This window comes from Bos mutus, chromosome 7 (assembly GCF_027580195.1).
Source record: "Bos mutus isolate GX-2022 chromosome 7, NWIPB_WYAK_1.1, whole genome shotgun sequence".
NCBI classification, from domain to species: domain Eukaryota; kingdom Metazoa; phylum Chordata; class Mammalia; order Artiodactyla; family Bovidae; genus Bos; species Bos mutus.
Window position 1 is genome coordinate 21,353,887 of NC_091623.1, and position 24,801 is coordinate 21,378,687.

The following is a 24,801-nucleotide window of genomic DNA, read 5'->3' on the forward strand; positions in this document are numbered from 1 at the left end:
AAGGGGACAAACTAGCAAGCTGAGTCCAAGCGGACTACCATAAAACACGGTTCGCTCCCGAGGTCTGAGATGCGCTGCAGCTGCAGGATGTGCGCGTTGCTGCGCGCCGGCAGGTCAGCTAGGGCGCCTAGCTGCTGGAAGAGTCCATTAGGGACGGCCACGGCAGGGTGTTCCGGTCGCCGGAGGGCCGGACCTGGCGGCCCGCTGCGCAGACGAGGGCGCTTCGTCTTGGGCGGCCACCCCCGCTCCGCTGGTCAGGTGAGCGCAGCCCGGGGAGCCGCGTGTCCGATTGGAGCAGCTGGAGGAGGCCGAGGGGAGGGTGAGCGGGGGAGGATGGAGCCACCTTCCTGATGCGACCGCGGGAGAGAGACTTGGCAGCACCGGGCGAAGTGTGCGGACGCGAGCGGGAGGCGGAGCGAGGATCGGGCGAAGGGAGGCTCGGCGGGGACCTCAGGGCGCGCGCGGATGTCGGTGTCCCCGGGGCCAGGTAGGCGGTGGCTCTGCGGGGTGGTCCTGCGAGCCTCGGGGTGGCCCGCGGGAGCGCCGCAGCATCCCGGCCGTGCGCGGTGGGTCGCCCGCACCTGTTGCTGGTGGTGTGGGCGGCGAGCGAGCCATGCGCTGCGGCTTATCCAGGCGTGCCGCCCGCGGCCACACCGCCTGCAGTCCCGGCGGGGCAGCTGGCGTGGCGTTCCCCCACCCGCCCCTGCCGAAGCCGCCTCATCTCACGGAAGGTGGGAAGCGAGCGAGCGGAGGGAAATAAAAGTTTTCTTCTCTTTCTGCCTGTTTGAAACTTGAATTCTGGCTTGAGTTTTAAACAGTCTGCTTGAAAAACAAGTGATCTCTAGATCTGTCTAAGGCGCGCATTAGATAATAATAACGGGAAGGTTGAGATAAATTGAAAGAGTCTTTAGGTTCCAAAACCGCTACAGTCGAAGAACTTTCAGGGAATTGATTTCAGGAAAGTAGGAATTCGCCTGGAACTGTAGAATAATGTGTATTAAAAACTTACCCATTTTTAATGTTTTAAATTATTTCAAAATTGATTTTTTTTCCTTGAAACCAAAACTTAAGAAATTATGGCAGTTTTTATCAAGCGGAAAAGCTGGTGTGAAGGTGCCGTGTTTACTTATTCTGCGTAACTCTTCTTTTAAACCATCTTTTCACGTTTCACAGAATCCACAGCCTTTAAAAATGTGTGTAATGTGTTTATATGTTAGCTGTACACTGTTTTAGAGATTACTGATATCAGATCTTAAGGATGCATAATTATTGACAATAAAGCTCAAAAAATGTGCTTTAATACATTCAACATTAAATGTAAATACTTGCTGAAGTTATTACCTTATATTACTAAAGTTCTTTTTCCTCCTCAATGTGTCATTTATCAAAAGAGCCAGATAGAACCGTAAAAAATATAAAAGGAAAAAAAGATGTTCTGTATCTAGTAAGGATACAAATGAACTCCAGCAATCTGTTTTTTTTGGGGTTATTTCCTAGTCTGTAGGGAAATGCCAAATACACCTTGAACTGTGTTGCAGTAAAACATTTTAAATATTTGTGTTTAGATACAACGTCCTGGCACTGCCATTAATACAGTGACTTTGGACATTCGTTTACCCTTCTGTGCCTTAGTTTCTTCATTTATAAAGTAAAGGGATTGGACTAGGTGCTTGAAAATACTTAATTCAGCTAGAAATGAAATATCTCAAGATTATAACTTTTAAAAAAGGAGTAACCAAAATGTATACACTAGAAATAAGTATGACCCAAATTGGTCCATGTTCCTGTTTCCATGACGAGTGACGATAGCAGTTGCCCAGTATTGAATGCTTGCTATCTAATGAATTCTGAGAAGCCCTTTATATAGATTATTTAACACTCACAACAAGATGTAAATTAAATAGTATTACCCAGTTTAACGATAATGCCAATAATTATAGGCTAGGTAATGTAAATAACTGTAGACTAGAATGTAAGTCCGTAATGGAGGTGAAGGTAAATTACGAAACACATGGAGTTTTAATATCATCAAATATAGAAATGATGAATTAGCTACACCTTTATTATATTTTAATAACAGTTATAGTTTGTGTTGTATATATACTTATCAAATATTGAGTGCTAATTATATTCATTGTCAGAAAATGAGAACATAAGGTATATTTGGAACACAAATACTTTTGTGATAATCATGGATAGAAATGATATTAGGGAGGCTAGGGTTACACTTCCTCCTTTGGAGAAGGAAATGGCAACCCACTCCAGTGTTCTTGCCTAGAGAATCCCAGGGACAGCGGAGCCTGGTGGGCTGCCGTCTATGGGGTCGCACAGAGTTGGACACGACTGAAGTGACTTAGCAGGGTTACACAAAAGTTACAAAAAGTTCAGATATCTTTCTAGTTAGAGGTATCATTGGCCTTGGCACGCGCAAAGAAAAAGTGTTCACAGAAGAATCAGCTGTGACTAAACTCTTTTGTACATATTCCCATGATGAGTGATAATAGTATGCCACATTTTTCGAAAGTCCACTATATGGACTTTGTGTTTACTTGGCAAATATTATTTGATTTGCAGATGAAGAAACTGAAGCAGAAAGATCTATGCTCTGGAAAGCTCCACAAAGAAAACACATTTTAACTCAGATTAGGTGTGTGATCCTTTATTGCTCAGAGATTCATAGACTGTGAACATGGCATTGAAATCCTCAAGCACTGGGAGGAGGCTTGCAGCCAAACTAGACTAATCCCTTTTATTTTATATTTGGGAAAACTGGAACTTTCTAAGTTAAGAGACTCACTTAAAGTCACATATTCTGTTTTCCCATTTATGACTGTAGATCTGTATATTCCCAGAAACAAATAAGTGAGAAGCATGTTAACGGATAAGTGTTTAGTTTATTGCCTCTCAACCAAATGCTGCCTCATGCCCTTTTTAATATTGCTGACCTACTGTTATTGAAAATTGCAAGGTGGCCCCAGTTAGGCCACAGAACCTTTGAGGACAGTGACTATCTTTTGTATTTCTCTAATATCTGTAGGATTTGGCAAAGTGATACATTGAGTAACTGGCTTTGTCACCTGTTTACCTGTGACAAGGGTCCAGAGTTTGGATCTGGTTTGGATGCACTAGATCCAGGGTTTGCACAGTGAAATCACTGTGCCATCACCACTTTGGCTTCGTGTACAGAGCAACTAGACAATTGATACATGCTCAGAAAGCATATTAAGCTGCTTGGGTGATGATTATTTAATTTTACTATCAAATGTAAATAGTATGTTACCATGGAGATGGATGAGCATTTCCCTGATTTCGTGGGGGGAAAAAAAATCACACAGCTAAGTATTACACACAGTTGAGTGTACACATCTCTCTAACTTGCAGATAACTTTTTTCCAGTTGTTAATACAAATTCATGTAGAAAATTCAAACGGTACAGGGAAAAAAAAAATCACCAGGAACTCCACTGTCCAAAGGTTTTGGTGACTATCCTATCCAGTTGGAGAGATGTCTTCCTTCTATTAACTCCTGCCTAATCAGAGTGAGAGCTGAATTATTTATTTAAACCGTTGATGGTTTAAAGCTCTATTTAGTCTTAGTATTCTCTCACTCAACTGTTCTATAAACAAAGATGTTTGCTGAAAAATGAAGATAAGCATGTTGCTAATAAACTGGACTCTTGCCCTCTCATGCAGAATGAAGTAGTACAGAGAGTTGATTTTGCCACATAATGCACGTCTGTTTTTTTCCCTTCAGCGGGCAGGACTTGGGGGACAGAAGGCATCTTTGAATGTATGGAGGATTCTCTGATATGTCAGGATGTCCGGCCACACAGGAAGCCAGAGCAACAGAGCTCTGTGGTCCTGATAAGAGGTGTGGCAGAGGAGAGGAGGGTGGAACTGGGACACAGGAGGCTGTGGTAATACAAAGGCTGTGTTTTCTGACTCCACTGTGACACACTATACACTTTAAAATGTTCCACACCAAGTCCCTCCCACAGCTGTTGGGCAGGTGGTCACGGGGCCCTTTCTGGTGCAGTCAGGCGTAAGTCTGCCTATCCCTCCGAGTAGGGGCAGGATGCTGAGAGGGCAATTTCTCATTCATTTATTCAGGATTCTGAAAACTCAGAATGGACTGCCTTTCATCTAAAGAAGTCAAACTGACTGTTGGGATAGTGGTCCATCCATGAGTTTTGAACTAATGCAAAATTATTAGTTATAAAGGAAGGCGGGAGGTTCTATTTGAGAGAGACAATGCCAGCTCTCTCTCTATGCATTTGAATGTCTTTACATTGTAAATGTTAGTTTTAAAGATTATTTGATTATTTGCATTTCATAAATTTATGTGTCATTTAAATTCCTTTTCCCTGGGCATGTTTTCTTGATTTGTACTATGTATTTGGGAGTAGCATTCTTTCATGCTTTACTTTATTAAGGGCTTAACATGGCTTAAGTCCAACCATCTGTTCCAGTCTTGGCACATCAGCACATTAGTGGTGGTGGTAGGGGCTAAATAAAATTCCCACAATTTAAAGGTTAGGGAAAGAGCTACCTTTATGAATAGATTTCAGCAAGACAATAGTGCAGAAGTGGAGTAAAAATGCATTTCATTCTCTGAAGCACAAGGTCCCCTGTCTGTCTTTAGTTTTGCTGAAAGGCAATTAGCATTTCAGCTAGCCAATTTGCTTACATGCAACGAAGTACTTGGGTTTATAATTTGCTGCTCTCTGTCTGAAGCTGTTGAGTCCAGTTCTTATGTAATCCTCTCCCAAGTAGCCTTCTCTCCAGCATAGTTATTGTTGCTGGTCTTAAATAACTAATCAACAGAGAGTTTTCCTTGCCTTCAACTGTAGGGTGCCATAGGGCATGGAAAATGAAATGCCAAGCTAATAAGGGGATGATTGTAATTATTAAATAGTCATTATTGAAGTGGGGCACAGGTTGAAAGATGCTGAATAGCTTCAAATCAGATGCAACTTCAAAAAGGCATTGTGTGGTGCTCTTAATAGTTTATTTCTGCATGCAGTATGTGCAGTAAACAAAGGGTATATATTAATATGTTGGAATTAATTGAGGAAGGTGACTCAAAATTAACAAAGAAGAAGCAATTCTTAATTATTTATATTGACTTTGCCCCTTTCTGCAAGAAAGAAGAGTATGTTTAAAGAGAAAATATTTTTTTTCTTAAGTGTTACAACAAATAAACAAGTGCTCTGAGGCATATTGTATAAACAATTCAAGGGCTTGTATTTGTATGCTAGTTGGAAATAAGATTTTGTAAGCTTCTTTAGTCATGAATTCTGATTATTGGGGTGCTATTAGTATATTTCATGCATATACTGATATCCCTCTGAAAAAGCCACTGTATATTATGATAATCCTTTTGTTAGGATAATTGGAATAATATTATCCTTTAATCCATGTCATGGGACAGTAATTCAATTTAGCTCATCTTTTAATACAATCCTGTTTTTGCAAAGTTATACTTATGTAATTATTTGGAAGTAAATTAATACATTACTCATTTTTCAAAGAATGTTTAACTGAAAGAAGGCATGTATTAGATACAAGCCTTGTAAGTGATCATTATAATTGAGAACATATAGGAAAGGACTGCATGATCTTATATTTCCAGTCTGTGATATAAAGAAAAAGCCCTATCTGCAGCTATAAATAGAGTGGTTTGTATATTGTTCAACTGCATTCACCAGTGTTGATGACTAGGAATGAATCAAAGGTTTACCTGTCCTCTGGCAGACTAGTTAACTCAGGATGGAAAGTGTCCTGGAAACAGGGGCCCTTGATCTGCACTTTGAAGAGTGGTAAAGGAGAGGGAGTGCTGAGGGGTAGAGAGAAAGGCCTGGGGAATGTCTTGGATCAAAGGTGCACAGGTAAGAATGATCGGGCTGTCTTGTTCCAGATACACATTAGATCAACTTGTTGACAGAAGAGAAAAAGATGACTGAATGTATGGTGGTATGAATTTTTTTTTAATTGAGATATAATTCACTTACCAAAAAAAAAAAAATTCACCTTTCAAAGTAGACAATTCAGTGTCACTTAATATATTTACAAATTTGTGCCGTTGTTAACCATTATCATTCCAGAACATTTTCATCACCTCAAAAGAAATCCTGTTTCCATTCACCATCACTTCCTGTTCTCTCCCCACTCTCAAGTCTTTGGCAACCAGTCTACTTTCTGTCCCTATAGATGTGCCTCTTTTAGACATGTTATATACATGGAGTCATCCAGTACATGGCCTTTTGTGTCTGCCTTCTGTCACTTACCTGATATTTACAAGGTTCGTCACGTGGTAGTGTGTTTGTACACGTAAAGTACTTTGTTCTTTTTTATGGCTGAATAATTCCATTCTGTGAATATACTGCTTTTTGTTTATCCATTCATCAATTGATGGATATTGAGATTGTTTCTAATTTTTAACTATTATATTATGGACAAGTTTGTGTACAAGTTTTTGTGTGAATAAATGCTTTCAGTTCTCCTGGTAAGGAGTGGAATTGCTGGGTCAATAGAGAGGTGAATAAAATAGCCAGGATGCATTAGAAGAACTTTATCCCTTCTATACATCCTGTTAAGCTCAGTGTCGCCATATAAGGCAGATGATTGAGGTGTGACCTGAAGTTTTATCACTTAGAACTCTACTTGCATAGATCTCTGCCAATTGTGTGTGTGCTAAGTCGTTTCAGTTGTTTCTGACTCTTTGCAACCCTATGAACTGTAGCCCACTAGGCCCCTCTGTCCATGGGGATTCTCCAGGCAAGAATACTAGAGTGGGTTGCCCTACCCTCCTCCTATGAACTGTAGCCCACTAGGCTCCTCTGTCCATGGGGATTCTCCAGGCAAGAATACTAGAGTGGGTTGCCCTACCCTCCTGCAGGGGATCTTCCTGACTTAGGGATTGAATCCACTTCTCTTATGTCTCCTGCCTTGGCAGGTGGGTTCTTTACCACTAGTGCTGCCTACAAAGCCCAGATCTTTGCCAATTATAATTCATTTAATACAACCAAACTGTGATAAAACAAAATAAAAGGACAGTTTGCGACCAATGACTTCTCCTTCACTAGTGGCTGTAGGTTTTCTTAAGATGGGAAGTATGGTAATGGCTGGCATAATGCGTGACCTTTCTAGGATATGCTAAAATAAAAGGTGTGATTGTATATTACATGATGCACGCTGAATTCAATTTTCTGATGACTTCTGTCCTTTCGGTAGGCATTCATCTAAATGATATGGTTGAATTGACAAAATGAGATAAATTTATTTATTCTTCTAAGGTAAACTACAGAGCTTTAAAATGTTATTTTGTTAAGGAGGGCAGTTCATAGATTATTTGATTGAAAGTTGGGCTTTAAGTAAAAGACGTGTTCAGTTCACTAATGTGTAGTTTGTCAGATATCACTAATTCTGTTGTGTATGTGTACACTTGTGTATTTATCTGAAACCTTAAGTAATTTTCTGAAAGGGTCTGATGTACTTTATGAAATAAATTGACATTTGAACGAATTTGTCTAATTTTGGATGAGGCAAAATATTTTAAGCTCTTTTGAAAAAACTCGATGTATTTGCTTAGGGCCTCATGATTTGGGCTTCCCTTGTGGCTCAGCTGGTAAAGAATCCACCTGCAATACGGGAGACCTGGGTCCCATCCATGGGTTGGGAAGATCCCCTGGGGAAGGCTACCCCCTCCAGTATTCCAGCCTGGAGAATCCCATGGACTGTATAGTCTATGGGGTCGCAAAGAGTTGGACACAACTGAGCGACATTCACTTTATGATTTGGAACATATGTTCACATAAATTTATTCATGTAATCTTAATAACCACTTCATTGTTAGAGCCAATTTGACCTCCTGATGGCAATATATTCATGCATTTTTACATTTTAATTATTTATTTAAAATTAATTTTATTAGCGTATAGTTGATTTACAGTGTTGTGGTCGTTTCTGTTGTACCCTGCATTTTTCACAAGTAGGAATTTTCAACTGAGGCACCAAAGAAGTTGTATATCAAATGTCAAAGTGAGTTGCGAGAAATTATCAGGACTCAGAATTTCAAAGAAGATAACAGAAACTAATTGGATAATTTTAAAATTTCTTCATATAAAGTAAAAGAGTTAAGTCCGAGAGAGGATTTTCTGGAGAGAATTTATATTGGAAATCCGTGGAAGTGCTGTGACTATCCCATCTTGTGTGTATCTGTGTGTATGTGTGTTAATCGATCAGTTGTGTCTGACTCTTTGCAACCCATGGGCTGTAGCCTGCCAGGCTTCTCTGTCCATGGGATTCTCTGGGCAAGAATACTGGAGTGGGTTGCCATTCCCTTCCCCAGGGGATTTTCCCAATTTAGGGATCAAACCTGGGTCTCCTACGTTGCAGGCAGATTCTTTACCATCTGAGTTTGTGGCTCTTCTTGAATGTGGTGGGAAGGGCTTCAGCTCTGCTTGGAGAGTCTGATTTGTGGTTGAGGACAGAAGCAAAAATGTTACCAAGAGAACTCAGCAGGGTGGAGGGATGTGCCTGGTGATGCTGTGCAAAGGGAAGTGAGCCCCAAGAGCCAGCTATGGCACTCACAATAGGGATGTTACCTGAAGTCATTTTCAAAGAATCTTGCCTAAGAGGACAGCTTGTGGCAGGCCCTGGTTGGGGTAAAAGAAAAGTTAGTGTTAAATTAGGAGAAGGCAATGGCACCCCACTCCAGTACTTTGCCTGGAAAATCCCATGGACAGAAGAGCCTGGTAGGCTGCAGTCCATTGGGTCGCTAAGAGTCGGACATGACTGAGCGACTTCACTTTCACTTTTCACTTTCATGCATTGGAGAGGGAAATGGCAACCCACTCTAGTGTTCTTGCCTGGAGAATCCCAGGGATGGGGGAGCCTGGTGGCTGCCCTCTATGGGGTCACACAGAGTCGGACACGACTGAAGTGACTTAGCAGTAGCAGCAGTGTTAAATTAATTAGAGCTTTGATTGTTAATGTGAGTTTGCCAGTAAATAGGTATTATTATGAAAGCTTTCAAACATGTACATAAATAGAAAAGTAAAATGAACCCCTTTACACCTACTGCTCAGAATTGACAGTTTTCAAGATTTTCTGTGTGTGTTTCATGTATCAACATATCACAGAAGGAAGCTGTAAAAATACGGTTATTTTCTTACATAATCACAATTCTGTTATCTTACCTAACAAAATTAACAATAATCCCATAGTCTCGTTCACTAGTGAGTTCATTTTCAAATTTCCTTGATTGTCTCAAATATGTCTTTTTAGAGTTTGATTCTTCTAATTAGGATGTAAATAATTCTTAGCTATTCCTTCTGACAGAATCTCAAAGTTGTTTTGAATCTCCCTTTCCCCCCATACCTTTGATGTGTTGAATAAATTTGGTAATTTATCACCTGGTGTATCTGTGTTCTGCATTTGATTGTTTCTTTCTTTTTGGAATACTTAATGAGTTTCTTTATCCCCTGTTTTGAGTTGGTGATGGACAGGGAGGCCTGGCGTGCTGCGATTCATGGGGTCTCGAAGAGTCGGACACGACTGAGCGACTGAACTGAAACTGGGAGTTAGCTGTCAAACGTCCATTGGATTCAGGTTCTGTCTTTTGGACAATATAGGTGGTGCTGTAAAGTTTATATGCTATTTATCTGGACATGTGTGGTTCTCTGTCTTTAGTGACACTAGGCGTCAGCAGTGGATTTGAATTTAAATCAACAGTCAGAAAGCCCAGTCTCTACATTCAGAAGTTTCCCATTACCAGCCCACCCCCAGTTTTACTGAGATGTGATTGACATGTAGCACTGTAGTATTTTAAGGTGTACAGCAAAATGATTTGATATATGTGTATATTGCAAAATGATTACCACAGTAGTTTAGATAACATCCCTCTCCTCACATAGCTATAAATATTTTTTCTTGTAATGAGAACTTTTAAGGTTTTCTCTCTTAGCAGCTTTTGAATATATAATACCATCTTGTTAGCTGTAATCGTCATGCTGTGTATTACATCCTGGGAAGAACGTATAACTGGGAGTTTATAGTTTTTGAACGCCTTTACCCATTTTCACCTCTATCTCCCTCTGGCAGCCCCAATGTAATCTGTTTCTGAGTTTGTTTTTTAAAATGCCACATATAAGTAAGATCATACGATATTTATCTTTCTTTGTATGACTTATTTCACTTAGCATAAAATCCTCATGGTCTATCCATGTTGTAAAAATGGCAAGATTTCCTTTTTTATGGCTGAATACTATTCCTGTGTGTGTGTGTGTGTGTACACATGTTTATCACAGTATCCATTCAATCCATTCATTCATTGACGGGCACTTAGGTCGTTGCTATGTTTTGGCTGTTGTAAATAATGCTACAGTGAACACGGTGATACAGATATGTCTTTGAGTTAGTGATTTTGTTTCCTTCAGATATGTACCTTGAATGGGAATTGCTGGATCCTCTGGTGGTTGTATTTTTAGTTTCTTTGAGCAACCTTTATAATGTTTTCTACAGTGGCTGCACCAATTTACATTCCCTCCAATAGAGCCCAACTTCTTTTCTCCACATCCTTATCAACACATCTCTTGTCTTTTTTATTACAGCCATTCTAACAGTGTGAGGTGATATTTTATTGTGGTTTTGATTTCATTTCCCTGATGGTTAATGATGTTGACTGTCTTTTCATGTACCTGTTGCTCATTTTTATGTCTTCTTTGGGAAATGTCTATTTAGTTCGTCTGCCTATATTTTAATCAGATATTTTTGGTATTTAGTTTATGAGTTCTTTATATCTTTTGGATAGTAACTTCTTATTAGATACATGATTTGCAAATATTTTCCTCCGTTCTGCAGGTTTCCTTTTCATTTTGTTGATGGCTTCTTTTGCTGAGTGGAAGCTTTTTAGTTTAGTGTGGTCCTACTTGCTTAGTTTTGCTTTTGTTGAATTTCCTTTTTATGTGAAATATTAAAAATCATTGCCAGAACCAATGTCAGGGAGCTTACCCCCTTGGTTTTCTTCTAGGAGTTTTATGGTTTCAGGTCTTGCATTAGAATCTTTAATCTATTTTTTTTTAAATTTTTATCTAATTGTTTCACCTATGAATGGTCATTTCTTTAGTTATTTTTTTGGAAGTAGCAAACAGGTGGTTTTCTAACTCTGTCCCTCTTGCCACCTTAACTGGAATTTTTTTAAGGAAAACTTTTTCCTTAACTAGGCTATTTGGTTACTCTGAAAAGGAATTTACCTAGGATAGATAGGATAAATATTTAATTCTTTCCCTTTAAATGTTAATTTCAGAGTAAGGAGTTGATACCCTGGTTGCATTTAGTGGTGACCAAGAGACATGAAACAACAGACTGGTTCCAAATAGGAAAAGGACTACATCAAGGCTGTATATTATCACCCTGCTTATTTAGCTCATATGCAGAGTACATCATGAGAAACGCTGGACTGGAAGAAACACAAGCTGGAATCAAGATTGCCAGGAGAAATATCAGTAACCTCAGATATGCAGATGATACCACCCTTATGGCAGAAAGTGAAGAGGAACTCAAAAGCCTCTTGATGAAAGTGAAAGTGGAGAGTGAAAAAGTTGGCTTAAAGCTCAACATTCAGAAAACGAAGATCATGTCATCCGGTCCCATCACTTCATGGGAAACAGTGGAAACAGTGTCAGACTTTATTTTTTTGGGCTCCAAAATCACTGCAGATGGTGACTGCAGCCACGAAATTAAAAGACGCTTACTCCTTGGAAGGAAAGTTATGTCCAACCTAGATGGCATATTCAATAGCAGAGACATTACTTTGCCAACAAAGGTCCGTCTAGTCAAGGCTATGGTTTTTCCTGTGGTCATGTATGGATGTGAGAGTTGGACTGTGAAGAAAGCTGAGTGCCGGAGAATTGATGGTTTTGAACTGTGGTGTTGGAGAAGACTCTTGGGAGTCCCTTGGACTGCAAGGAGATCCAACCAATCCATTCTGAAGGAGATCAGCCCTGGGATTTCTTTGGAAGGAATGATGTTAAAGCTGAAACTCCAGTACTTTGGCCACCTCATGTGAAGAATTGACTCATTGGAAAAGACTCTGATGCTGGGAGGGATTGGGGGCAAGAGGAGAAGGGGACGACAGAGGATGAGATGGCTGGATGGCATCACTGACTCGATGGATGTGAGTCTGGGTGAACTCCGGGAGTTGGTTATGGACAGGGAGGCCTGGCGTGCTGTGATTCATGGGGTCGCAAAGAGTCGGACACGACTGAGTGACTGAACTGAAGGAGATCAGTCCTGGGTGTTCATTGGAAGGACTGATGCTGAGGCTGAAACTCCAGTACTTTGGCCACCTCATGCGAAGAGTTGACTCATTGGAAAAGACCCTGATGCTGGGAGGGATTGGGGGCAGGAGGAGAAGGGGACGACAGAGGATGAGATGGCTGGATGGTATCACCGACTCGATGGACATGAGTTTATGTAAATTCCGGGAGTTGGTGATGGACAGGGAGGCCTGGCGTGCTGCGATTCATGGGGTCACAAAGAGTCGGACATGACTGAGCGACTGAACTGATCTGAACTGAATGAGACAGACAGACGGAGTGATTGATTTTTGTATCCTTTTAAACTTAAGGGTTTATATATTCTGTGTGTTTCAAACAGTTGCAGTCTTTACCCTCTTAGATAGACAAAATTTTAATCTTTGGTCGATGGAAACCCTCTCATGTTCCTCTTGTGCCCCATTGACATGACCTCATTAATCTTCAGTAGCTTCCTTGCTGTTATGAGATGTTCAGGTTCATTTTGTATATTTTCCTCCCCAAGTAATCAGTTATTCCTCTAATGACCCTTGGTTCCTTTTTGTGGGGAGTGATGTTTAGAAACAAAAATGTGGGCACTAGTAATGCTTACTGTTATGGATTTGTCATTACTTTTAAGCCTTTTTAATGTTCATTTCTTTCTTATGTAGTTATTTATTATTTGTTCTATCCTACAACATATACAGTTTCAATATATATATTCTACAGTGTGTAAAATGTGGTCCTGAAATGTGTATTCTACAATATACAAATTTAATTTAAATATAATAATACTGATATTACCACTGACAGTAAGAATACCGATTGAAGTATAAACTTCCGTTGAAGCAGGGTGTTTGTCCTTAGAGTTTATTCTACTTAGGTCAGATGGTCAAAATACCATGTTCTAAAGCCACTAGAAAGAATTATTTTGTCAGTGATTATATCACCACTTGATATACAGTTAATCTTACTTGTTTCAGTTTGTTTGTCCATATGTAGTTCTGTCTGCAAAAGAAACATTGGCAACATAATTCCAGGGCTAGTAAAAGTGGTTACCTGTGGGTGGAGGGAGAAAGGAATAGATGGATAGAAGTGAGAATTCTCTGAATATACCTTGTTAAACTATAGGTTTGAGCTTGTATTCATGGAAATGCATTATATATTTTGAAAATAAAAATCAGATTAAAAAATTACCTATACCTAGAGATGTCAAGTGAAAGAGGAGAGTGAAAAAGTTGGCTTAAAATTCAACATTCAGAAAACTAAGATCATGGCATCTGGTCCCATCAGTTCATGGGAAATGGATGGGAAAACAGTGGAAACAGTGGCAGACTATTTTTGGGGGCTCCAAAATCACTGCAGATAGTGATTGCAGCCATGAAATTAAAAGACACTTACTCATTGGAAGGAAAGTTATGACCAACTTGGACAGCATATTAAAAAGCACGAGACATTACTTTGCCAACAAAGGTCCATCTAGTCAAGGCTATGGTTTTTCCAGTGGTCACGTATGGATGTGAGAGTTGGACTGTGAAGAAAGCTGAGCACCGAAGAATTGATGCTTTTGAACTGTGATGCTGGAGAAAACTCTTGAGAGTCCCTTCGACTGCAAGGAGATCCAACCAGTCCATCCTAAAGGAGACCAGTCCTGGGTGTTCATTGAAAGGACTGATGGATGCTGAGGCTGAAACTCCAGTACTTTGGCCACCTCATGCGAAGAGTTGACTCATTGGAAAAGACCCTGATACTGGGAGGGATTGGGGGCAGGAGGAGAAGGGGACGACAGAGGATGAGATGGCTGGATGGCATCACCGACTCAATGCACATGAGTTTGGGTAGACTCCGGGAGTTGGTGATGGACAGGGAGGCCTGGTGTGCTGCAATTCATGGGGTCACAAAGAGTCGGACACGACTGAGTGACTGAATTGAACTGAACTGAGAGATGTCAAATAGTCTGCTGAATAAATTCCAAGTTTAGAGGTGAAGTTTGGCTGGAGATGTACATTTGGAAGACTGTGTTTAAAACAGTGAGGTCAATGAGATCCCAGTGAGAGTGAGTGTAGATGCAGAAGAGGTCTGGGCTTGGTACCTGGACTGCGACCAGGGTGGTATAACTTCAAGGTATTTTGTACCCAGACTGATGCCTGTTTTATCACAAAGACATCAGAAGATAGGGATCCAGCAAAAGAGACTGAAGGGTACCTAGTGAGTGAGAAGGGAAAGCAGATGAATGTGGCATCAGGAAGCCACATGAGAAAGTGACTCAAGAAGCAGGAAGTGACCAACCACCTGCTCTTTCAGTCACTTTTTTTTTTTTTTAATTTACTTTTTGGCTGTGGGCATATAGTTCCCAACCAGGGATGGAACCCACATTCCCTGCTTTGGGAGTGTGGATTCTTTTTATTTTTTTGGCATGTGGGATCTTAGCTCCCTGACCAGGGATTGAACCCATGACTCCTGCAGTGAAAGCATGGAGTCTTAACCACTGGACCATCAGAAAAATCCCTGGAAGTGTGGATTCTTTTTTTTTTTTTTATTTTTAAACTTTACATAATTGTATTAGTTTTGCCAAATATCAAAATGAATCCATCACAGGTATACATGTGCTCCCCATCCTGAACCCTCCTCCCTCCTCCCTCCCCATACCATCCCTCTGGGTCGTCCCAGTGCACTAGCCCCAAGCATCCAGTATCGTGCATTGAACCTGGACTGGCATCTCGTTTCATACATGATATTTTACATGTTTCAATGCCATTCTCCCAAATCTTCCCACCCTCTCCCTCTCCCACAGAGTCCATAAGACTGTTCCATACATCAGCGTCAATTTTGCTGTCTCGTACACACGGTTATTGTTATCATCTTTCTAAATTCCATATATATGCGTTATTATACTGTATTGGTGTTTTTCCTTCTGGCTTACTTAACCACTGGACCAGGAAAGCCCCTCAGTCACATTTTGTATTATGATTTTTCCAGCACATCCTAAACCACAAGAGCATATTTAAAAGCGTTATAGGAGGTGGCTGAACTTAGAGAAATGGGAGATATTTAGAGTGGGAAAGATGTGGTCTGATAATGGGAAAGTTAAGTCCAAGCTACAAGAGAAATTCAGGTAAGTCACTTCTTGTGAAACTTTCACTTCTAGTCTACATTCGCAGAGCCTCAACTCTCACATTTAATTTTGTAAGTTTAAATGAAACTCTGGATTCAAAATAGGGTGAAATTAAAATTTAATGTTGAAAGAAGTAACAAAAAGTATTGTCTTTCATGAATTGTGAAAAAAAATACAGATAGAAAAATGATACATCTTTTTTTAAAAGCCAGTTAAACTTTATGATTGAAAGAAGGGACAATTACCATGCTAGAAGGTGAGGGCAGAGTGGGTGGCATAACTTCAAGATAATTTGTACCCTGGACACATTGATCAAAGGCAAAATAAAAAAGGAGCAACAGTCTGAGGGAGTCATTGCATTATCAGAAGAAGATTCCTTGTATTTCAATTCATGATATCAGGTCTCCTATGGCCAAGTCAAGAGATGAAATATAGTGTAGTTGATACACACAATGAATTCTATTAAAGTCTTTTTCACTGGTGAATATTCTTGTAAGGTAAGTTTTGCGTAGAAAGGATTTCATAGAAGCATGTGAAATAGACCTGTGTAGGGGGAACTGTATTCTTTTCTGAAGTTGTATATTACAGCTGAAAGAAGAAAATGGAGGATGGAGGATAAGGAAGAAAACAGGAAAGGTACAAAAAGATGATGAGAGATTTGTCTACATTCTTATTTTGATTGATATTTCTGCCTTTTTTGTTTTAGAAAAACACTTGGGCACTAAACATATCTAGAAGTTACCTATTTTATAATGTGTTGATAACACATTCATATAATTCTAAAGTTGTAGTTCTTGGATTACATGAAGCCCTAGAAATTTACAGCCACAATTCAAGTGTTAGGATGGCGATGTTAAATGATCTTTAGATTTAGATCTCATTTAGAAAATGATCTTCAGTTTCAGAGTTCTATATTTTGGTATTTTGCTTTTCAAAATAGGATTAGAAATGACCAAAGTAGAACATTTTCAAATGCAGTAACTATGAAAAAAATAGAAAAACACAAAGAAACAGCAAAATCACTTCAAATTTCTTTTGCCTAAAGTTGACCATGGTTTTTTCAGTACTTTTCCAGGTGGATATTCACTTGTATATATAAACATGTATGTATATTTAGTATTTATATTTTATGTAAAATATTTTATTTTAAATTAACATACTGCATCATAAAATTCATTTAAGATAGACTATAATATTTTATAATATGATATTCTTCATTCTTTTAAATAATTATGTAATAAGATGGGATATGCATGCTCAGTCATGTCTGACTGTTTGTGACCCCATGGACTGTAGCCCACCAGGCTCCTTTGTCCATGGAATTCTCCGGGTGAGAATACTGAAATGGGTTGCCGTGCCCTCCTCCAGGGATCTTATCAACCCAGGAATCGAACTCACATCTCTTACGTCTCCTGCATTAGCAGATTTTTCCAGCAATCATGTGCAAGTCATGTACTGATGTGAGAGTTGGACTAGAAAGAAGAATGAGCACTGAAGAATTGATGCTTTCAAACTGTGGTGTTGGAGAAGACACCCTTGGACTGCAAGGGGATCAAATCAGTCAATCCTAAAAGAAATCAACCCTGAATATTCATTGGAAGGACTGATGCTGAAGCTGAAGCTCCCATACTTTGACTCTCTGATGTAAAGGGCTGACTCGTTGGAAATGACCCTGATGCTAGGAAAGATTAAGGGTAGGAGGAGAAGGGAGTGGCAGAAGATGAGATGGTTAGATAGCATCATCAACTCAATGGACATGAGTTTGAGCAAACTCCGGGAGATAGTGGACAGGAAAGCCTGGAGAGCTTCAGTCCATGGGTTCACAAAAAGTCAGACAGGACTGAGCAACTGAACAGGATCTTTTCTATTCCACATTACTGTACAGTATCCATTTTCATCACCCATCACAACTTGTTTTTAAAAATGGAACATTTTTTTACGTTTCAGTAGAGAAATGGATGTGGAAATACAGTCAAGATTCTTTTTGCTTAACTTATGTGGAAATCAAACATCAAAGCAATAAACATAACCAAGCTGGTGCAAGTGATTTCCAATGCTTGATTTAGGTATTTTGAGCATATCGGGCTATCTCCTGCATGGTATAATGCTGACCGTTTTCCATTAATGTCTCAACTTGATCACTGTCAACTTCAACTGGTCTGCCAGACCATGGAGCACCATCCAGAGAAATCTGCAACACAAAACTTTACAAACCACTTTTGACATGTTCCATCAGTCACAGCTTTGCCAACTACCTAGACAGTTCCATCTAGCTATTCTTAGCACATTGCCTAACCTAGAGTAACTGCTCAATAATTGTGCATTATTGTTATTAATTTACCCAATTAATACGGACAAAATGAAAGCAAAGAGGAACTAGAGTCTGTTGATAAGGGTGAAAGAGGAGAGTGAAAAAGCTAGCTTAAAACTCAGCATTCACAAAACTAAGATCGTGGCATCTGTTGCCATCACTTCATGGCAAATAGAAAAAGTGGAAACAGTGACAGATTTTATTTTCTTGGGCTCCAAAATCACTGTGGATGGGGACTACAGCCATGAAATTAAAAGACACTTGCTCCTTGGAAGAAAGCTATGACAAACCTAAACAGTATATTAAAAAGCAGAGATACCACTTTGCCAACAAAGATCCATATAGTCAAAGCTATGGTTTTTCCACAGTCATGAATGGATGTGAGAGTTGGACTATAAAGAAAGCTGAACACCGAAGAATTGATGCTTTTGAACTGTGGTGTTGGAGAAGACTCTTGAGAGTCCCTTGGACTGCAAGGAGATCCAACCAGTCTATCCTAAAGGAAATCCGTCCTGAGTGTTCATTGGAAGGATTGATGCTGAAGCTGAAACTCCAATACTTTGGCCACCTGATGCGAAGAACTGACTCACTGGAAAAGACCCTGATGCTTGCTTCCTGTGTCCCTAACAAGGTGTGGAATTAGTTAATACTCTGGTTCAAGTTTTGCAGGTCATCCAGGAATATCAGGAATCCCACGATTCCTTTGCTAAATTCTCAATGCTTCCATCTACCCCAGACAGCCTCCTTTTATTCTGATGTTGCTGCTTTACGGGTGGGTGGATGAGAGGATGGTCTGTACACAAGGCAGTCTAGATTGCCCGATCCGTTTCTCTTGACCGCGTGGACATGGAAGGCCTAGAGCCTGGAATCTACCCTGATGCTGCAGCTGTTCTTTTTTCCTTCCTTTAACGCTTGAGGGAACTTGAGTCCCAGAGAAGTGAATTGGTTTGTTCAAAGTCACACAGGTGGGAAGATGGTTGAGACTAGCGTGGAGCCCATGTCTGACTCCAGCTCTAGTATTTACCTCCTGCTTGACCCCCAGACGTCCTGGCAGCATCCCGCTAGAGGCTTCATAGCACCTATCACAGAATCTTCACATGCCAGAAATGCCTCCCAGTGTCTTATAAAATCAAATGCCTGCAACTCTGCAGGGAGGCAGTCCGTAAGACGTGTAATGAGTGAATGTGTGTGTGTGTGCATCTATGCAGATGCACATTTGTGCCTCTTTTTCCCTCTTTGAATGGCATAAATATATGAAATATTTTACTTTCCTCTTTTACCCAAGACTGAGGAGACATGGGCAGGTTTCTGGAGAGCAAATTCTCTGTCCAAATAACAGCTGCCACTCAGATCCAGCCAATCAGTATTGTGTAAAAATGTGGACTCAGATTTACCAATTCTGTGATTTTTCAAAATAGTCCAGAAATCCACTTTTTAAAAATGCAGAATCTTCACATATGATCTTGGCACACATTCTCGTGTTATTTTGTAAATACAGTTTAGACTAAAAAACACATGTCTCTGGATTGAAACCTCTGAGTTTGTTTATGAAGCTCTCTCCCTTACCTTCCGTGAGGGCAAATAATTCATTTAGAAAATACAAGCACCTAGATACTTAGTAAAAACAGATGGTATTCCCTAAGTAGGTACAGAATATAAAGAAATCACACAAAGTACCTCTCCCCACCTTTTTTTTAGGTTAATACTGAATCTCAGTGGAAAGACTAGAACTAATTAGAGCTGTTTCAGTGAGACTTTAATTTCAAGAAGATTATTTTTGACTTTTGCCTTTGAGTTCTATGAAGAATTAAAAATTGTACAATGTTATGGGTGGCAAAAATTCTTACAACCTTTTTTCATAATTTGAGAAATTGTTATTGATTATTTTGGAAGATGGAGGGGTGCCATCTAATGGTGGTTCAAGAAACCTTTAGATACAGGAGCCTTGTATTTCAAAGGAGCGAAAAGACAAGTGTGTCTTATCTCTTGACAGAAGACCTTTCAGATTTGGTGGCTGCAGGAACATACCTTGACTTAATTCACTGCTTTTGAATTTGCCTCAGAGGCTTTAGTGTAGTGAATCTTTCCTTTTGTGTTTTGCCAAAGTGGAGTTGAAAGACAACAGATGAAATCCATAATCTTGTAGCACTCCACATAGCTCTATATACTGTTCATCCTTTTTCCTCGGTGGGCATTTGTAAGCCAGATATGAGCAGCTTGATCAGTTTTTATGATACACTTATTTGGTGACTTACAAAAATGAGAGTACATGAGCTCATGGAAAATGAAGAAACATTACATAGAAGATAGATTCCAGAATAAATAACAAAGCAACTTGGAGGTAACAAAGGCTATAAAGAGAATATTGTTGTTGTTGGTATTTAGACACTTAATCATGTCCAACTCTTCTGTGACTTCATGGACTGTAGCCTGCCAGGCTCCTCTCACCATGAAATTCTCCAGGTGAGGATACTGGAGTAGGTTGTCATTTCCTCTTCCAGGGGATCTTCCTGACACAGGATCGAACTCATGTCTCCTGCATTGCCGGCGGATTCTTTTACCGCTGAGCCACTGGGGAAGTCCCCATAAAGAGAACAGAAAATTTAAAAAATAAGTATTTTCTGAGAAGTAAAAGATGGTTTAATGGATTAAGGGGAAAAGAACAGGCTACAACTATTTCCTAGAAATTGAAAACACAATGGGATAAACAAAAAAAATTAGAAGAACTGAAATTTTATTGTGAATTAAATTCTCTGAAATAGGGGAAAAATCAAAGGTTAGAAATTAGAGATAAAAATTAGAAAATTAGAGGGCTAGTCTGAGAAAACCAGTGTTAAAGAGTTTCAGGATGCAAGAACAGTGAAAATGGAAGGTGAAGAAATCATTGTGAAATAATATAAGAAAAATTTCTGATACTCTAAAGATGAATATATGAGTGAAAAGGACTGACTGAATGTTTAGCCAAATAGACAAAAATAATCACATTCCAAGAAAAATCTTGTGCAATTTTATGCTTTGGACAGAGAGAACATTCTGGGGCGTCAGGGGGTGGGGTGTGGGGTTAACACAAATAAGCGAACATATATAATACTTTGGAATCAAAATGATTTTGAATTTCTTAACAGCAACATTGGAAGTCTGAAAACAGTGGAACAAAGCTTTCAAAATAAAGAAAACTATTTTTACCAAAAATTCTATACCCAATGAAAATATTAGTTAAATGGAAAATTAATATTAGAGTAATTTCTGATATGCAAGACCTAAAACATTTATATTCACATACACTTTTTGGGGAAGTTACTGGAGGATGTTCTCCATCAAAAAAAGGGATAAACCAAGTAAACCATAAAAGGAAAATGTGGGAATCAGTAAACAGGAGATCAAATGGGGAACAATAAAAAACAATCCCAGGATGAAGTAAAAGGGGATCTCATGATGACTCTTGTGTTCCAGGTATAGAGGTCATGCTTAAGGTAGATCTTCAGGAATGTAGGTTTGATAATGTGAGATCTAGTAAATTTCAAGTTTCCATAGTTGTGTCTACCCTTCCCTAGAGGCTGAATTGGTAGATACAGTAAAAGGCAGTGGGAACCATCATTTTACAGGTGAGATCTATAAAGCTGACAGTGTGTTGTTGAGACAGTAAATATTTTCCCACGATGGATGTCTACCTCAAAGCCTAGTCTTTACCTATTTATGTCTTGAAAAAAATGTGTTGATTCCTGTAGTCTCTATGTAGAAGAAAACAGAAAATTTTCTCCTGTAGACATACATATTAATATATGTACAGATTCTCTCATGAGAGACAGATAAGGTCGATAACCATAATGGACTATGTGTAGAAGAAGCATATGGCTGGTGGGGGTTGGTGTGAGGTAAATGTTTTATTGCTTACTTTTTTGTTCCTTTTTAATATGGTATCACATATATGTCATTTACAGGTGAATAAAATCATTTTCCTTAAAGTTGTAAGTTATATGTATGTATAAAGATAAGAAACATTTATAGTCTGAAAAACTATGGGACTATTCCTTTTATCATTTAAAAGTATTTAGCCTTTCCTCAATTTATAACATTAGATTGTTTGATTTTGAAAGATGCACATTTAAATTCTGTTTTAGTATGGAAGAAGGAAACAGCCAATTTTTTGTAGTAGTTGCCAAATACCAATAACACAGATTAAGAATTCTTAGAGGCTGAATAATTGATGATGTGAATGATGAAACCTCTGTTGTTCCACAGGAGTAATTCTATAGTTTGAGAATGCCCTTTAGTAAATGTAATAGAATTCAAGTAATTCTAAACTTGAAAACCTTGCTCCATTAGGATCATATTTTCAGTATGAATTACCTGGGGGGTCCCACTGTGGGAAGGATGCTTGCTATGGCGTGGACAAGACAACAGCTGAAGCTGAAAAATCAATGTAACCCTTCAGTTCTGCACTAGTAATCTTTTTCCCTCATCCTGTCACTCACAGAGATTGTCCAGTTTTTATTGTGAAACTTAAAGAGACCAAGTTAACATTCAGATTGATGAAAGGTTATGTATGAGAGTTGATTGCTTCAAAATCGGCAAATCAGTTGAATTCTCCTGTTTTTCTTTACATTGTTATCTGTTGGGTCCTGATTTTTGTTTATGTATTTTTTTTCTGATTTGTTTCCACAGACTTATTGAAACTTAAAGTAGACCATTCCCATTTATTTAGAATATAGTATACTTGGTACCTTTTCTATGGTACCCATTAATAAGAGGCAAGATGAGAGCAAGGTAATATCCTAGATAACAGAATTCAGAATTCCATGATTATTAGAGCATATCGTGTTGGCAGGTATTGTTTTATAAATGAAACTTAGTTTGTTTATGTGCTAAGTAATGTGAGTGAAAAGGCTTCCTGGACAGCTCAGTGATAAAGAATCTGCCTGCCAGTGCAGGAAAAGCAGAGAGTGCCGGTTCAATCCCAGGTTCAGGAGGATCCCCTGGAGGAGGAAATGGCAACCTACTTGGTAATCTTGCCTGGAATACCCTGTAGACAGAGGATCCTCATGGGCTACAGTCCATGGGGTTGCAGAGAGTCGGGCATAACTTAAGTGACTGAGCACAGCACAATGCAAATGAAGAATGAAATTAGCAAATACCAGATTTTCAGAAGGGAAGAAAGAGCTAGACATCCAGGATAAAAGGAAGAGAAAGGAATTAATGCCTGACTAATGAAGGAAAGTTATGACCAACCTAGACAGCATATTAAAAAGCAGAGAGATTACTTTGTCAACAAAGGTCCGTCTAGTAGTCATGTATGGATGGGAGAGTTGGACTATAAAGAAAGCTGAGCACCAAAGACTTGATGCTTTTGAACTGTGGTGTTGGAGAAGACTCTTGAGAGTCCCTTGGACTGCAAGGAGATCCAACCAGTCCATCCTAAAGGACATCAGTCCTGGGTGTTCATTGGAAGGACTGATGTTGAAGCTGAAAATCCAATACTTTGGCCACCTGATGTGAAGAGCTGACTCATTTGAAAAGACCCTGATGCTGGGAAAGATTGAGGGCAGGAGGAGAAGGGGACAACAGAGGATGAGATGGTTGGATGGCATCACCGACTTGATGGACATGGGTTTGGGTGGACTCCAGGAGTTGGTAATGGACAGGGAGGCCTGGCATACTGTGGTTCATGGGGTCGCAAATAGTCCGACATGACTGAGTGACTGAACTGAATTTGAGGAATCATGATCTTGGGATTCCTTAGGACAGTTAGAAGTGCATTATCTTTTTCAGTACATTGAATCAGTTTGGTGTATGCCTATCTTGCTTTGTTCTGTTATGAAGACATTTTTCGTTTGTCTGTTGTAAATTTCCTCACTCGTAATTGTCCATTTCAGAGTGGAGGGGGAAATATTATAGATGGTGGTAATAATTGCATGGGGGCCTGCCTGATGGTTCAGCCTGGGAGAATTTGCCTGCCAGTACAGAAGACACGAGTTCAATCCCTGGGTCAGGAAAATCCCCTGGAGAAGGAAATGGAAACCCACTCCAGTATTCTTGCTTAGGGAATCCCCTGGACAGAGGAGCCTGGTGGGCTTCAGTCCATGGGGTCACCAAGACTTGGACACGACTTACCAACTAAACAACAGCAACAATTACATGAAAACAGGAAAGACTGCTGGTGTGGTGTCCTTTCACAGATGTTTATGAATTCTATGGCTGTTGAGTATGAGAGTGGACGAGGAGGGATCTTCCACTTGGTATATCCAAACATGAGTTTATGGTGTCTTAGGTTTGAATTTAATGGATGAATGTTTATGCTGAAAGTGACGGAGTATCTAAACCAAACTGGCTGTAGTAGAAAATGTATTTTATTGCCTTAGCCACTGAAACGGAGAAGGCAATGGCACCCCAGTCCAGCACTCTTGCCTGGAAAATCCCATGGATGGAGGAGCCTGGTAGGCTGCAGTCCATGGGGTTGCTAAGAGTTGGACATGACTGAGCAGCTTCACTTTCACTTTTCACTTTCATGCATTGGAGGAGGAAATGGCAACCCACTCCAGTGTTCTTGCCTGGAGAATCCCAGGGACGGAGGAGCCTGACGGGCTGCCGTCTGTGGGGTCCCACAGAGTTGGACATGACTGAAACGACTTAGCAGCAGCAGCAGCCACTGAAAAGGCAAGGGTAAAACTGGCTTCAGGAACTTGAACTTGAGTATCAAGACTTGGCACTTCTCCACCTCTTAGATCTGTGTTTGGCTGTGTTGCTTTACTTTCAGACTTCAGAGAAAGCTGGTCCCAATCAACATGATCCTGAATCCAACAGTAGAGGGAATCTGCATCTTTATGCTTAAGCAAAAGTCTCAGAATTGTGTCTTAAAAAAATTGTTTTTTAAAATTTTATATTGGAACTATAGTTGATTTACAATGCTGTGTTTGTTTCAGAAATACAGCATAGTGATTCAGTTATACATGTATCTATTGTTTTTCAAGTTCTTTTCTCATTTAAGTTATTACAGGATATAAAGCAGAGTTCACTATGCTATGAAATAGGTCCATATTGGTTATCTATTGTATATGTAGTAGTGTGTATATGTTAATCCCC

The 24,801-nt window shown here is 39.6% G+C and overlaps 1 protein-coding gene across 1 annotated transcript in view; it reads left to right on the top strand.

Annotated features, from left to right (window-relative positions):
• Positions 1-366: 366 nt before the first annotated feature.
• Positions 367-24,801, top strand: part of ADGRV1 (adhesion G protein-coupled receptor V1) — a 542,489-nt gene continuing 518,054 nt past the window's right edge. The window contains 1 exon segment of the mRNA XM_070373127.1: positions 367-487. Within this exon segment, the coding sequence (XP_070229228.1) occupies positions 466-487 (22 nt within the window). The 5' untranslated portion in view covers positions 367-465.